Below are 13,371 nucleotides of genomic sequence, written 5' to 3'. Positions count from 1 at the left end.
TATGTGGCTTGAACAGGAATTTTCTTACCCAAGGCTTTGTATGTGTGGTTTATTGCCTCCTTCATTATTAGCATGGAGACCATGGGTTTTCTGTTATTGTTGTTTCATTTAAACAGTTCATGAATATATTAAGCACCTGAAAGAAACTATGAGATGCTGTTAATCTGAAGAGGAGTTAAAAACCTGGTCCTTGCCCTTATCTACATGCCGCGCATGTGGAACTTATTATAGTTCCCTAGATGTAGCAGGTGCTCAAGCAACATTTTTGTAGTAAAAAAGAAATAAAAAAGAAATGTCAAAGTCTAACTTGCTCTAGAGCAAATTCCCCTAGTAAACATTGTTTTTCAAGCTTCTTTTTTTGCCTTGCATCCTACTTTCTTAGACCAGAGGAATTCATCCACATTCCACCTTAGCTGTTTTCTTGTGTCAAACAAAAATCTTACTTGGAAATAGCATGTTATGGCACCTGTGTCGGGGCATGCCATACTGTACTGCATTGAATGAGGAGAAAGATGCGGAGGCCGTGTAGGGAGGATTGTGATCCTAACGAGAGTGGGATGAGGGATAACAACAGACTGCGTTCAGTATTTCTTTTGTTGTTGTTGTTGAGACGGAGTCTCGCTCTGTCACCCAGGCTGGAGTGCAGTGGCATGATCTCGGCTCACTGCAAGCTCCGCCTCCTGGGTTCACGCCATTCTCCTGCCTCAGCCTCCCGAGTAGCTGGGACTACAGGCGCCTGCCACCACGCCCGGCTAATTTTTTTGTATTTTTAATAGAGAGAGGGTTTCACCATGTTAGCCAGGATGGTCTCGATCTCCTGATCTCATGATCCGCCTTCCCAAAGTGCTGGGATTACAGGCGTGAGCCACCATGCCCGGCCTGCCATTCAATATTTCTAATTCATTCAGATGGGGAAGAAAATCTCCAGTGGTTATTATTTTTTAAATCTGTACCTGTGTGTCCCTCCGGTGAAGGCCGTTTAAGCCCCATTTTTGGTGAAGTAGTTTTATTATGATTCGTTTATGTGAAACTTTTAGTTACTAGAAACACAACAGGTATTTGGTACTCCTGTGATTTTTTAAAAAATGCTTCTTTTTTTCCCCTAGTCTCCTTATATACATTTGACAAAGCCAAACAGTGTATTGGCACAATGACCATCGAGATTGATTTCCTGCAGAAAAAAAGCATTGATTCCAACCCTTATGACACCGACAAGATGGCAGCAGAATTTATTCAGCAATTCAACAACCAGGCCTTCTCAGTGGGACAACAGGTAGTTTTAAATTTTCTTCCATTCCTTTAACTTTATAGGTATTCTAATTTCTGCAGTTGTCCAAAATTCTACCTTTTAAAAAGTGAGAGGAGCTTTGCGTATCAACTGGTATATCCAAGGTGAGTGATAAAAAGTGAGGGAAATGTATGTACTGAACTTCAAGGAGTCTGTTCAGAAAAATTCTAAAGTAGCTTTTAGATTATAATGTCATGTATAATTACAGCAGCTTTTCCCTCAGCAAATTTGGGAACCCTGCAGACATATATATCTGAAATTTCTTTTTATATCATAGGACATTTGTTTTGCCTCTGGAATGTCTGTCTTTTTCACTAATACAGTTCTGTAGAAAACATAGCTCTTGGCCAGACATAGTGGCTCACGACTGTAATCCCAACACTTTGGGAGACTGAGGTGGGAGGATCACTTGAGCCCAGGAGCTCAAGACCAGCTTGGGCAACATAGTGAGACCCTGTCTCTACAAAATTTTTTTACAAAAATAGCTGGGTGTAGTGGTCTCAGCTACTCAAGAGGCTGAGGTGGGAGGATTGCTTGAGTCTGGGAGGTTGAGGCTGCAGTGAGCCATGATTGTGCGATGGCACTCCAGCCTAGGTGACAGATCGAGACCTTGTCTCAAAAAAAAAAAAGGTTCTTATTTTGGTTATGGGCTTATTTGAGAATCTTAAGAAAATTGAATTCCTGCTAGGTAGGAAAAGGATATAGTGCATTATTTTAAAAAGAGTACTAGAATTGGAATAAACCTCAAGAGATTACCTTATCTAACTCCACATTTACAAATGAGGAATTTTATTTTTTTATTTTTTAAAATTTTATTTATTTATTCATTTATTTTTTGAGATAGTGTGTTACCCTGTCACCCAGGCTGGAGTGCAGTGGCGCCATCTCAGCTCACTGCAACCTCTGTTTCCTGGTTCAAGTGATTTTCCTGCCTCTGCCTCGTGAGTAGCTGGGATAACAGTGTGCGCCACCACGCCCAGCAAATATATGTATTTTTTGAGACAGAGTTTTGCTCTTGGTGCCCAGGCTGGAGTGCAATGGCGCGATCTCGGCTCACTGCAACCTCGACCTCCCCAGGCTCAAGTGATCCTCCCACCTTGGCCTCCCAAAGTGCTGGGATTACAGGCATAAGCCACCATGCCTGGCCTTTTTTTTTTTTTTTTGTATTTTTAGTAGAGATAGAGTTTTGCCATGTTGGCCAGGCTGGTTTCAAACTCCTGACCTCAAGTGATCCTCCCACCTTGGCCTCCCAAAGTGCTGGGATTACAGGTGTGAGCCACCACACCTGGCCAAATGAGGAATTTAAGATCTAAAGAAGGTAAATGGTATGCCCATGGCTACACAGCTAAGGAACATAGTTGAGATAAGAATTAATAAACACATATTTGATAGTACCTAGTACTAGCCACTGTTTTAGACACTGCAGATCGGCAGTGAACAAAATAGATGTAATCCCTACTGTCATAGAACTTACTTTCTAGTTGAGGAAAACAGAAAATAAGACAGGAATACCATGTACAGTTAAGTCTCTGATGATAGTAGACCAGGACACTTCACCAGAGAGCCATTGCAGTACTGTTGTGTATTGGATGACTAAAATTGTGCTCAGATTGCCTAGCTAAACTTGATGGTTTTTACCTTTGTTTTTAGCTTTAGTATCCTAATGGAAAATGTTTAGGAGAATGTTTAATAGGAAATGCTTTGGTATTTATAATAATTTAAAACTCAGTAGCATGTAGAAGTCGGTAAATCCGTGAACGAGAATCTTTCATAATTCAGAGAAGAAGTAAATATCTTACTCCAGATCACTGTCCTTACTGTTTCTTCTCATTTGTGGTATCTGGTAGTATAGCAGGATTGACGGACAGCCCAACCTGTAATATTTACCGTTATACCCCAGCACATAGAAGAAGACCAGACTTTTAGAAGGGACTCAGCAAATATTTGGTGAATGAGTAATTGAGCACTCAGAAGCTGTCTCTGCACTTGTAGGGCAAGCATTTTGTACTGGTGATAGGAAAGCATGAATTGTAGAGTCACAGACCCAGGTTTGACTCCTGGTGTTCTCATTTACTGTGACTCTGAGCCTTGTTGCGTAGCCTCTTTCTGTATCTCAGCTTCCTCACTAGTAAAACGGAGTCATAGTTTCTGCTTCCAAGAGTGTTTGTGAATATTATATAACTGCCTGTAGCTTTTGAATTAAATACTAAGATACTTTATTCTTTGTTAGAAATAGTAAATGTGGTACTCTTGAATTACTTTAGGTGGCACTCTGACATTTAAATTAGATATTTTTTATCCACATGAAATAAATTTTAAACTTGAGTTTTGTAGTCATTTTGTAAACACTGATCGTAAGTGCTAATTCCGTTTTCTTCATTGGCTATGAGTGTGCTTGAGTAGCAGATTGGAGAGGAGTATATAAGAGAAAACTGGTTTTCTGCATTTGAAAAACATTGGTGATGATCTAAGAAACCATTATATTATGAAGTGATTTTTCTCCCCTTAACTCTTTTCTACATAGCTTGTCTTTAGCTTCAATGAAAAGCTTTTTGGCTTACTGGTGAAGGATATTGAAGCCATGGATCCTAGCATCCTGAAGGGAGAGCCTGCAACAGGGAAAAGGCAGAAGGTAAGTTTTATTTCTGATCATCTTATAATGTAATTTGTGCAGATTGATTATAATTTTCCTATCTGTTGCTTAGTGATTTTTTTCATATTGTGTACCCTTTTGAGATAGTAGGGGGAAAATTGCTTTCATAGCCAGCATTGTTATTAAAATATAACTTAAAATGTACTTATTTGCAGACCGAATAGTAATGTAAAATGTAGACATATATGTACATATAATTTGCATGAATGCAGATATTTATTGTAAATAGTAAGAAACGCATTATTGGAAAGATACAGGCATGGAAATGAGGCATATAAGAATTGTAGAAGAAAGTTATGAGTAAAGTAAAAGTAGCTCAGATGATAGTCTGGAAGGTTTGCTTTGCCCAGAGAGACCTCATTTCCCCCTCACTTTTGGCCTTGCTTTGAGAAGTCCGAAAGTTTACTATTAGACTCCTAATTATTGTCTTTCTGTACAGATTGAAGTAGGATTGGTTGTTGGAAACAGTCAAGTTGCATTTGAAAAAGCAGAAAATTCATCGCTTAATCTTATTGGTAAGATTTACAGTTTTTAGAAGATTTGAAATGAAGTGGGCCTGTTTCTATATGTAACTCAACTACAGTGATTTCCAAATGGGGAAAGGAAGGAGGAGCATCTGTCTTGAGAGAGTTTATCACAGAAGCATGGGATATTTCCTGTAGGTCAGGTTTGCTGATGAAAAAGTTTAAAACATTCATCTGGATCAGCTTTGTCCAATAGAAACAGAATGTGAGCCACATGGGTAATTTTTAATTTCCTAGAAATATTACTAAAATAAGAAACAAATTAATTTTTTAACTTTTAATTTTGAGATAATTTTAGGCTTACAGAAAATTTGCAGAAATAGCTTAGAGAATTTCTGTATGCCCTTTACCAGCTTATACCCTGATGTTAATGTCTTATTTGACATTATCAAAAATACAATGGTAAGAAATGAATATGGTTTCATTTCCACTAACTAAATTACAGATTTTATTGAGATTTCACCAGTTTTTCCATTGTGTCCTTTTCTGTTCCAAGATCCAATTTAGGATCCCATATTGCATTTAGTTGTTCTGTGTTTTGAGTTTTCTTCAGTCACTGACAGTTCCTCAGACTTTGTCTTTTATGACTTTGAGAACTGGTCAGTTATTTTGTAGAACACCCCTCACTTGGTTTTGTGTTAAATGAGAGAGCATCATCATTTCTTTTAGTGATTCAGTGATGAATGTGCAGGTCAAGTCTTCCCAACAGATTCATGGTTCAGTCCTACTCTTGTACTGTAGCCCAACTTTTGTCATATTAAAACAATGCAGCTTGTTCTCTGAGAATAGTAACTCACCAGAATAAAGTGCCATTAACTGGGCAGTAATTCTTATTTTTGGTTGATTTAACTATGTTGATATCTACCCCACTAGAGAGGAGAGGGTTTTCATTGGTTACACACCATCATGTCTAGGGTCACTTAAGAGTCTTCGAGTGTGTGGGCCTTTATTTCCTGGTCTGCACATTACCATTCCCCCTTACTGTTTTTTGTTAATATAAAATATTTTATGTATAAAATATGGTTAGGCACTCGAAAACAATTTACACGCTCTAAAGTTTGGTTCTGTTTTCATAGTTTTGTAATTTGCTTTTTTGTAGTTTTGTAATTTGCTTATTTTGTTTCAAACATCTTAAATATACATCTATAACATGATTTTTAATACCTGTATGTCATTTTATGTAGGATGTATTTTCCTATTATTTATCTAGTACATTTATGAAGTGATTTCTTTGTATTTTATTTTTGTGTACCTTTTATTAAGCTATCCCAAGGAAGCTGCATAACTTTGATACAAAATAGGTATTTCTAAATAATCCGTGGGAAAAAATTGTGTAATGGGCATGCAGTAAATTTTGCCCACAAGAGAGCAGTAGAGTGTAAGAAAAATATTTTTGATCACTTTCCAAAGGAAATATTAAGACCTCAAATCTCTAACCATAGAATTATCATCTAGTACAAACTTTTTAAAAGTGTTACTTTATTTTTAATTGACAAATAATAATTGTATATATTTATAGGGTACAATTTAATGTTTTAATACATGTATACATTGTAGAATGATCAAATCAGGCTAATTAACATATCACCTCAAATATTTAGCATTTCTTAGGATAAACTTTAATGTGACATTTTCTTCCCTGGTTTTATAAAAACTGTATTATTACTTTACTTTTTGTTTATAATAGAGCATACTAAGGTACTTAATTTATTCTTTGTTTGAAATAGTAAATGTGGTTCTCTTAAGTTACTTTAGGTGGCACTCTGACATTTAAGTTAGATAATTTTCGTCCTGTGAGAGAATTTTTAAACATGAGTTTTGTAATCACTGAAGTCTTTAGGATGATTTCAGACTTTTGTGTGCAAGTGAAGAGAAAGCAAAGAAGACATCAAACTTGTTTAGTGCATCTCGTTAGGCTGAGGGATTATATGCCCAATTACCTGTATAAGCATAATCTGGATAAATATATGTATTTTAAAATACACTTGAGTTAGGAGACTTCAGTGACTGCAAAATTTCAGTTGCATTTCTGCCAGCTAGTGTTGTCTTCATCAGATATGCACATGGTGTTTCTTCTGATCAACCAAGTTAGTTAATTTGGTTAGATTGAAGGTTAATAAAACCAAGTTTTGTGGACTGATAGAAATAGACTACAGCATAAGTTTAGCTAGTCATTTTGACAGCGTGTTACCATATATGGAGATCAGACAAAGTAGATAGCATAGCAAAACTTACCCTTCTGTCTGTAAAATCAGCTAAGATTATATTGTTCATTTTTGTATATGTAATGGTAGCTTTTCTTTACTCATTTAGGATGTTCAGGGAGTTCTGTCTTTTTAAACTTAGTGATAAAGTCCTTGTTTCACATTATATAATATTCGTTTGACATAGGCAAAGCTAAAACCAAGGAAAATCGCCAATCAATTATCAATCCTGACTGGAACTTTGAAAAGATGGGAATAGGAGGTCTAGACAAGGAATTTTCCGATATTTTCCGACGAGCATTTGCTTCCCGAGTATTTCCTCCAGAGATTGTGGAGCAGATGGGTAAGTTTAAAAAGGAAAATGTTATAAAGTCTTGTATTATTAAAAAAATTAATGCAATGAAGAATCTCTTTTCAATAGTTTTGAAATTATTTTTCAGACCCATTAAAGTATTTTTGTCTTTTTCTTTAAAAATGAACAGATAAATTTTCTGAAAAACTTTTGTAATACTAAAACTTCTAAAATTACATTTTAATTTTATGGGGAAATCATTGAAGTAAGACTTGTGGTGGCTCCATTTTGTTATTTATTTATTGAAGAATGCTTTTCTATGGGGCATATTTAGAAATTTCTCCTGACAGTAGTAATACTAGTAGTGACTCCATTTTGTTTATTTATTTCTGTAAGAATGTTTTTCTATAGGGCATGTTTAGAAAGTTCACCTGACTCTAAAGATCACTATGGGTCAGATTTACCCTGCTGAATAATAATGATCTATTAGACTGTGTGCATTGTTCTAACATTAGCTGGCGTTCCTTTTTATTGTGCTGTCGCATTACCCAGTTAGTACATCTTCATACCTAATAAATGGATGCCTGGCATGTTTTTAAATTAAATAAGTTTGATCCAAAAAGACAAATGCAGGTTATACATTGGAGTTTCTGTATTGCATACAAAGAAGTGCACTGTTCATTTATCACTTTCTTCTTGAAGATTGATTTAATTTATCTGTGTGAAGTGACTTTATTTGCCCAGTGGAAATGCTGTCATGAGTGTTTTCATATCCATATCATTTGTTGGATTGGAATGTGAGCAACAGAATATCTGAGAAAGGAATGTATAACATACCAGCTTCTGGCAGACTATTAGTGTAAAAATAGCATCCAAAAAAAAAAAGTGGAATATGAATATATTACTCCCCTCATCCCCATCATTCTTTATCTTTAAATTGCTACTGGAAGATAAAAGTGCATTTATTATGGTGGGGATAAGAACTGCTTTCTAGGCACTAAGTGCTTGGATTGTATTAGCCTTCTATTGTTGGTAGCCTTTCTGCCTGGTCAGTCACTCTGATAAATTACAGGCACGGCACACACCTGTTCACTGGGTAAAGGTCGAGTTTGGAATTGGATTAAGAGAAAATGACAGAGACCCTCATCACCTGAGTTTTATACACCTTGAAATGGCAATAGCATACTTTTTATCTCAAAGATACAAAGGCCACGTCCATTAAAAGCAGAATTTTAATTGGGAAAATATTTTAAAATGTGGTAGTTCACTATCTTGTTAATTTGTGCTTTTTCATCAAGACATGAAAATATTGTTAAGTGTATTTTGGGTAAAAGCAGGGATAAAGAGATGATTCCAAATGTTCTAAGTTATTCTTGTAGAATGTTTTTACTAGTTTTCAGAACTGAGATCTAGTGCAGAAAGAGTCTAATGATTCTGTTTCTTTGAACATTTATACTGTGTAGCCAACAAGTAGAAAAATAACTGCATTGGTAGTGAGCCATCTCTTTTAATTATAAATGTTTTCTCACCGTTTGGAAGCTAGTGAAGATACAGTTGTTCAGATACTAGTTTGCTATTTGTGAATTATCTAGATCCTGCACTTGAAGCTACGCGCAACGTCAGTATGCGTTGGGTAGATAATGCGTAAAGGAATTGGACTCATGTTGGTCAGTTTGTGACCTTGCCAGCTGTTGGAGAGTTTTAAATTAAATCAGAACAGATTTGGAATTTATTAGTGAATTTCCTCTGTTTCTGATATCCGTATTGAAATGAATTACAGTAGTGTGCTTTTTGTTGTTTTTGATGTGCTTTTTGACTAAGCACTATGGATTTGAATTTTGTGAGTGCCGCTGTCCAGAACCTTTTTTATGGATTTATTTTTCTAATATTTTTATAGTAATCAGACAAAAAATGAGTTCTATCCTTTTAGAAAAGTAATTTTTTTTCTCTTTATGGCTTTTTGCCATCAGGAAGCATGTGTTATCAATTTCATTGAAAAGACAAACTAGTATAAAGCTGCCCTGGCTTTTGAGCTGAATTGAAAAACTTATTTTCTTTATTCTGAATAAAGTTTCTGGGTATCTAAAAAAAAAAAGTAAAGCTCCCTCTTTTTTTTTTTTTTTTTTTAAATGGTTAAATGGCTGAGAAATAATTCCCTTGTAATGCATGTATCATTCCTTGTCTTCCAATAGAGGCTTCTATTTTCCTTTGAATTTTGGGGGAATTATATAGTAAAATCCTTTCTTGCACTCCAATTACAGTGTGGTTATAAGGCTCTCATTAGACTTTGGTAAAGGTACATAAATAAAAATGGTTACATTTTGACAGAATATAAATAAAATTATACAAATTCTTTTTATGCGTATTCTGTGTTTTTTTAACATATCAGATGGGAACAAATTGATTTTTTCCCCTTTTTGTTAACTAAATAGACAGATCTATATGGTTCGGAGATTCAACTGGACACTGAGTATGACTGGTTAAATCAGTTCTAATTTTTAAAAAAGATTAGGAAAGAATAATTTATGTAGGTTATGGGGCTTTTTTGTTTCAAGCAGAAAACTTTACTTTTGGCTTAAGACCAAATTACTGTCTTTCCATGGAGTCTAAAGTTATGTCTACTTTGTAAACAGGAATCTTAACTAATGGATTTTTTGACTATATATCAATTTTCAAATTTACAAAGTGATAAATTTAGAATATTCTCTTCTGTCATTATGTTCATCAGACTGATAATTATGCTTCTAGATAACAGAGTTCTTTCTTTTTGTTTATAAAACTTCATGTTGCCTTTTCAAAATTGAAAATATAGTTTAGCTACGAGCAGAATGTTGCTGATGAGATATAGGAGGACTAAAGGACTTAACCAGAGGCACACAATTATGCAGTAAAATTAGGGAACTGATGAGGTAATATACATGAAAATAACTGTCATGCAGTTTCCAATCTGTTAGTTTCTCTCTTGAAAGTCTTTCAAATAGATAGTGTATACCTTTCTGCTTTTGTACTTTTGTTATATTTTTGTAGAATTAAAATCAAGGAAACCCTTAAAGTAGAAAGGAAGTCACATAAAGCTCTCTAGACTGAGGGATAAAGGAAAAGGGATTATTTAGGGGAATATCAATTTAGACTTTTGTTTTTGTTACTGTTTTAATCAGAGTAACTGTTGAGTTTCCCCCTTGTCTGAAGTAGTTGAGCTCACCCAAACCCAAGTGGGGCAGCCCTTCCTTGGAAGTATATGAGAGCAACCAGCAAAGAAAACTAAACCTATACCTTGCACTTAGTAAATACCAAATAGGTATTTAGTTAGAATGCCCTCCAACCCCCCAGAAAACCGATTTTTAATTAAGAATTACCTTAAATCCATAACTTTATGGGCTAATAGAAGCCACATTTGAGTCCCAGGGTAGAGATGTGAACATCAAAGCTGGTATCTGGAAGTATGGGTGAATAAATTCAACAGCTGATTGCTGTCTTTCAGCATATTCAGGTGTTAACTGAATAGATACTAAATACTCGTGTTCGGACATTTACCACACTTATTCCCCTGTATGCAGTTTTGTGGACAGTGTTCAGGATAAATAAATGATCGATTACCTCAGTTCTCACTGTAGCTTTTTTGTTAGCAAAGATAGAGTTTCTGCAAAGAAACTTCATTTTTCAGCATCCCTGGCATGGGATTCTCTCTAAATTATAAATGTCAAAGCAAAACAACACATCGTTTTCAGTGAACAGTGGAATGATTGTTAAAGAATTAGTCAGCGTCTCTTAATGTAATTCTGGGAATAGGTTCACATCTACCCAAGGAAAGACCTAGAAGGAAAAGGATGTAAAAAGGGAAGACCTCAGTCTCACACTGTCTTTCAGTGGATCTGTGGGGTGTAGATGTTCAGGCCACCTAGTGGGGAGGAAAGCCACTTGTTATGGTCTTGTGCCCCCATTCTTTGAAACTGACACTGTGTTCTTTTTGGTCTCCTTTCCCCAGTGTCTCCCTCTGTAAGCCCATTTTCAATAGTATTTTTAAGGTTTCTTTTGAAATTCAAGAGAAAAGCAACTCTTTTCTGATATCATAAGTGAAATTGCAGTTACTCTATGAAATAGAACTGCTGAGAAGATAAGGAACCTTTCGATCACACAGACATCTTTCACATGCTAAAAACAGTGCAAATAAAACATAGTAGAAGAAAGGGCACTAAGGTTTTGTGCATGCCATATTTGGGAGAGAGGGAGTTCTTGCTAAGATTAACATAAACACTGACACTCTTAAAATGCATTTTCACACCCCCACTCATGAGGAGAGATTGCATTTTAAATGGGGGTTAAGACATCTAGCCGAACTCCAGGGCTCTGTAAAAGGAACCCTAAGGCTAAAGAGCTTATCTGAAATTTGAAAAAAAGAAGAAAAAAAAAAATGAAGCTTTCTGACATTCATCTTTTTTTCTTGTATTAGTCATAACTTGCTTTTCAGCTATATTTTAGGTTTTGAATGCCAACCTGACATCTGTTCAAGTCTGCCTGTAATTTATTAGCAGAGGAAAAGACAGCAGTTGCTCACTAGTTAGAGATGCAAAATTTCTCCCTTCCTGTTCTCCACTAAGTATTTATAGATGATACCTGGATATGAGGAATGTAATAATTTACTAAAAACTTCAGGTCAGGAAATTTATAAAGATTTTTTTTTTAATTGGAAGAATAAAACGGCTTAAGACCATGTAATTTCCGAAATCTCTAGAGCAGGATTTAGAGACAAAGCATAGACCCTAAAAAATACTTTAGCTAACTTTCTATAAATTGTAGTTTTTTTAACCTTGAATTAATTTTTCCATTGGTTTTCAATTTTTTAGTTAAATGTATATTTGAACAGTAGTTGTGCTTATATCTGAAAGTCAAACTATATGTAAATTCACCTGGCATTTGCATTTATAGGCAGACTTTCAGAAACAAATCTTTTGGAGAGGCAGTGCTGTCTGCAGAGTCGCCAAGTGGATTAGATTTCCTGGCAACTACAGTTGAGTTACTTACAGATCAACAGTTGGGTCACTGCAAAGTTGAGGTCTGAGTGTTAACCTGAGTGCCCACCGGTAAGAAACTGGTTAGAGCCAATCTTAAAATGTTATAGCTCCAAACGTAGAGACATGTTTGTGTTAATAAAAAAAATATAAAAGCAAATGCATTCTAAAAATCTCTAAGGACACACATTACATTGAAAAAAATGTTTACGGCTGAATGTGGTGGCTCACACCTGTAATCCTAGCACGTTGGGAGGCTGAGATGGGAGGATCACTTGAGCTCAGGAGTTCAAGACCAGTCTGGGCAGCATAGTGAGACCTTGTCTCATTTATTTTTTTTTTTAATTAAAAAATTTAATTAAAAAATTTTTTTAAAGTGTTTACTTCCGTGGAAGGGAAGCTATGATGGGGAATACAGGGAAAGTTTTGTTGTTTTACTCAATTTTACCTTTATGTCTGAATCTTTTATTATGATATTATATTTCTAATGTGTGGTTTTAAAAGCCAGCAAACAAAAGATAATATCACAGTATGTTTCTTGGGGTGGCTCTACTGTCAGCATGGAAAGTCAGCAGGAAGCAGGTACATCCTTCCCCCTTCATGAAGTTTTCTGTGGAGGAGGAGAGTGCAGGGTAAAAGGCCCGGATTCCAAGGGCTTTGCTGGCAGCCCCTTAGAGGGTAGGCAGAACACCTATCCTATTTGGTCAAGAAGAGAAAAACAGTTTCTCCATATATAACAAACTGCTTTCCCCCAGAATATTCTGCATTATAGTAATGGTGTAAGTAGTCTGCCCTTCAAACATGAGAACATTTGCATCCAGGCCTTTAGGCAGCCAAGGCAGCATTAAAGAAGAAAGAGTGGGAGCAGAGTGAGCTGAGGGAGAGCAGAGCTTCTGACATTTGAGGAACTGGGCGTGAATTTGTTTTCAGCCTTCAAAAACCATTCTCTTGAGGAATCTAATTCACGTGACCCCAGAAGTGAAACGGTTGGTGTTTTCTCCTGCTTTACTCCCATACGTAGGTTGGTGATTATAAGGAGGGTGTTGGCTAATACTAGCCAGCCTCTGTTCTATGTGCTTTATTTATTATTGTGTTTATTAATCCTCACAACAACCTTCAGAAGTAGACACTGTATTGTCTCCGTATTATAGAGCAGGAATCTGTGTCTCAAAAAGGGGAAGTAACGGGTCCAAGACACACAGCTAGTAAGTAGTAGAGTCAGATTTGAACCCAGGCAGTCGAGTCCCAGACTTCATTTCCTTAACCATTACATATTATTCTCCCACGAAAGCCCATCGTGTAAAACCATTTAAATGGGCTTTCTAGCTTCACTTTTTGGGGGACCTTTGAAGCAATCATTGAGGCAGCCTTTGTTCTAGCCAAGGGCCAGTCATGGCACCA

At 36.0% G+C, this 13,371-nt stretch overlaps 1 protein-coding gene across 5 annotated transcripts in view; it reads left to right on the top strand.

Annotated features, from left to right (window-relative positions):
• The window catches only part of NSF (N-ethylmaleimide-sensitive factor), a 164,549-nt gene that overhangs the window by 41,106 nt on the left and 110,072 nt on the right, over positions 1–13,371 (top strand). For all 5 annotated transcript variants that reach the window (XM_012001929.1, XM_012001930.1, XM_012001932.1 and 2 more), the window contains 4 exons: positions 1,107–1,273; positions 3,813–3,920; positions 4,381–4,456; positions 6,857–7,012. In XM_012001929.1, the coding sequence (XP_011857319.1) occupies positions 1,107–1,273; positions 3,813–3,920; positions 4,381–4,456; positions 6,857–7,012 (507 nt within the window). The remainder of the gene's footprint in view (positions 1–1,106; positions 1,274–3,812; positions 3,921–4,380; positions 4,457–6,856; positions 7,013–13,371) is intronic.

This window comes from Mandrillus leucophaeus, unplaced genomic scaffold (genome assembly GCF_000951045.1).
Source record: "Mandrillus leucophaeus isolate KB7577 unplaced genomic scaffold, Mleu.le_1.0 Scaffold670, whole genome shotgun sequence".
NCBI classification, from domain to species: domain Eukaryota; kingdom Metazoa; phylum Chordata; class Mammalia; order Primates; family Cercopithecidae; genus Mandrillus; species Mandrillus leucophaeus.
Note: the sequence above shows the minus strand (reverse complement) of the source record. Positions and strands in the feature narration are given on the sequence as shown.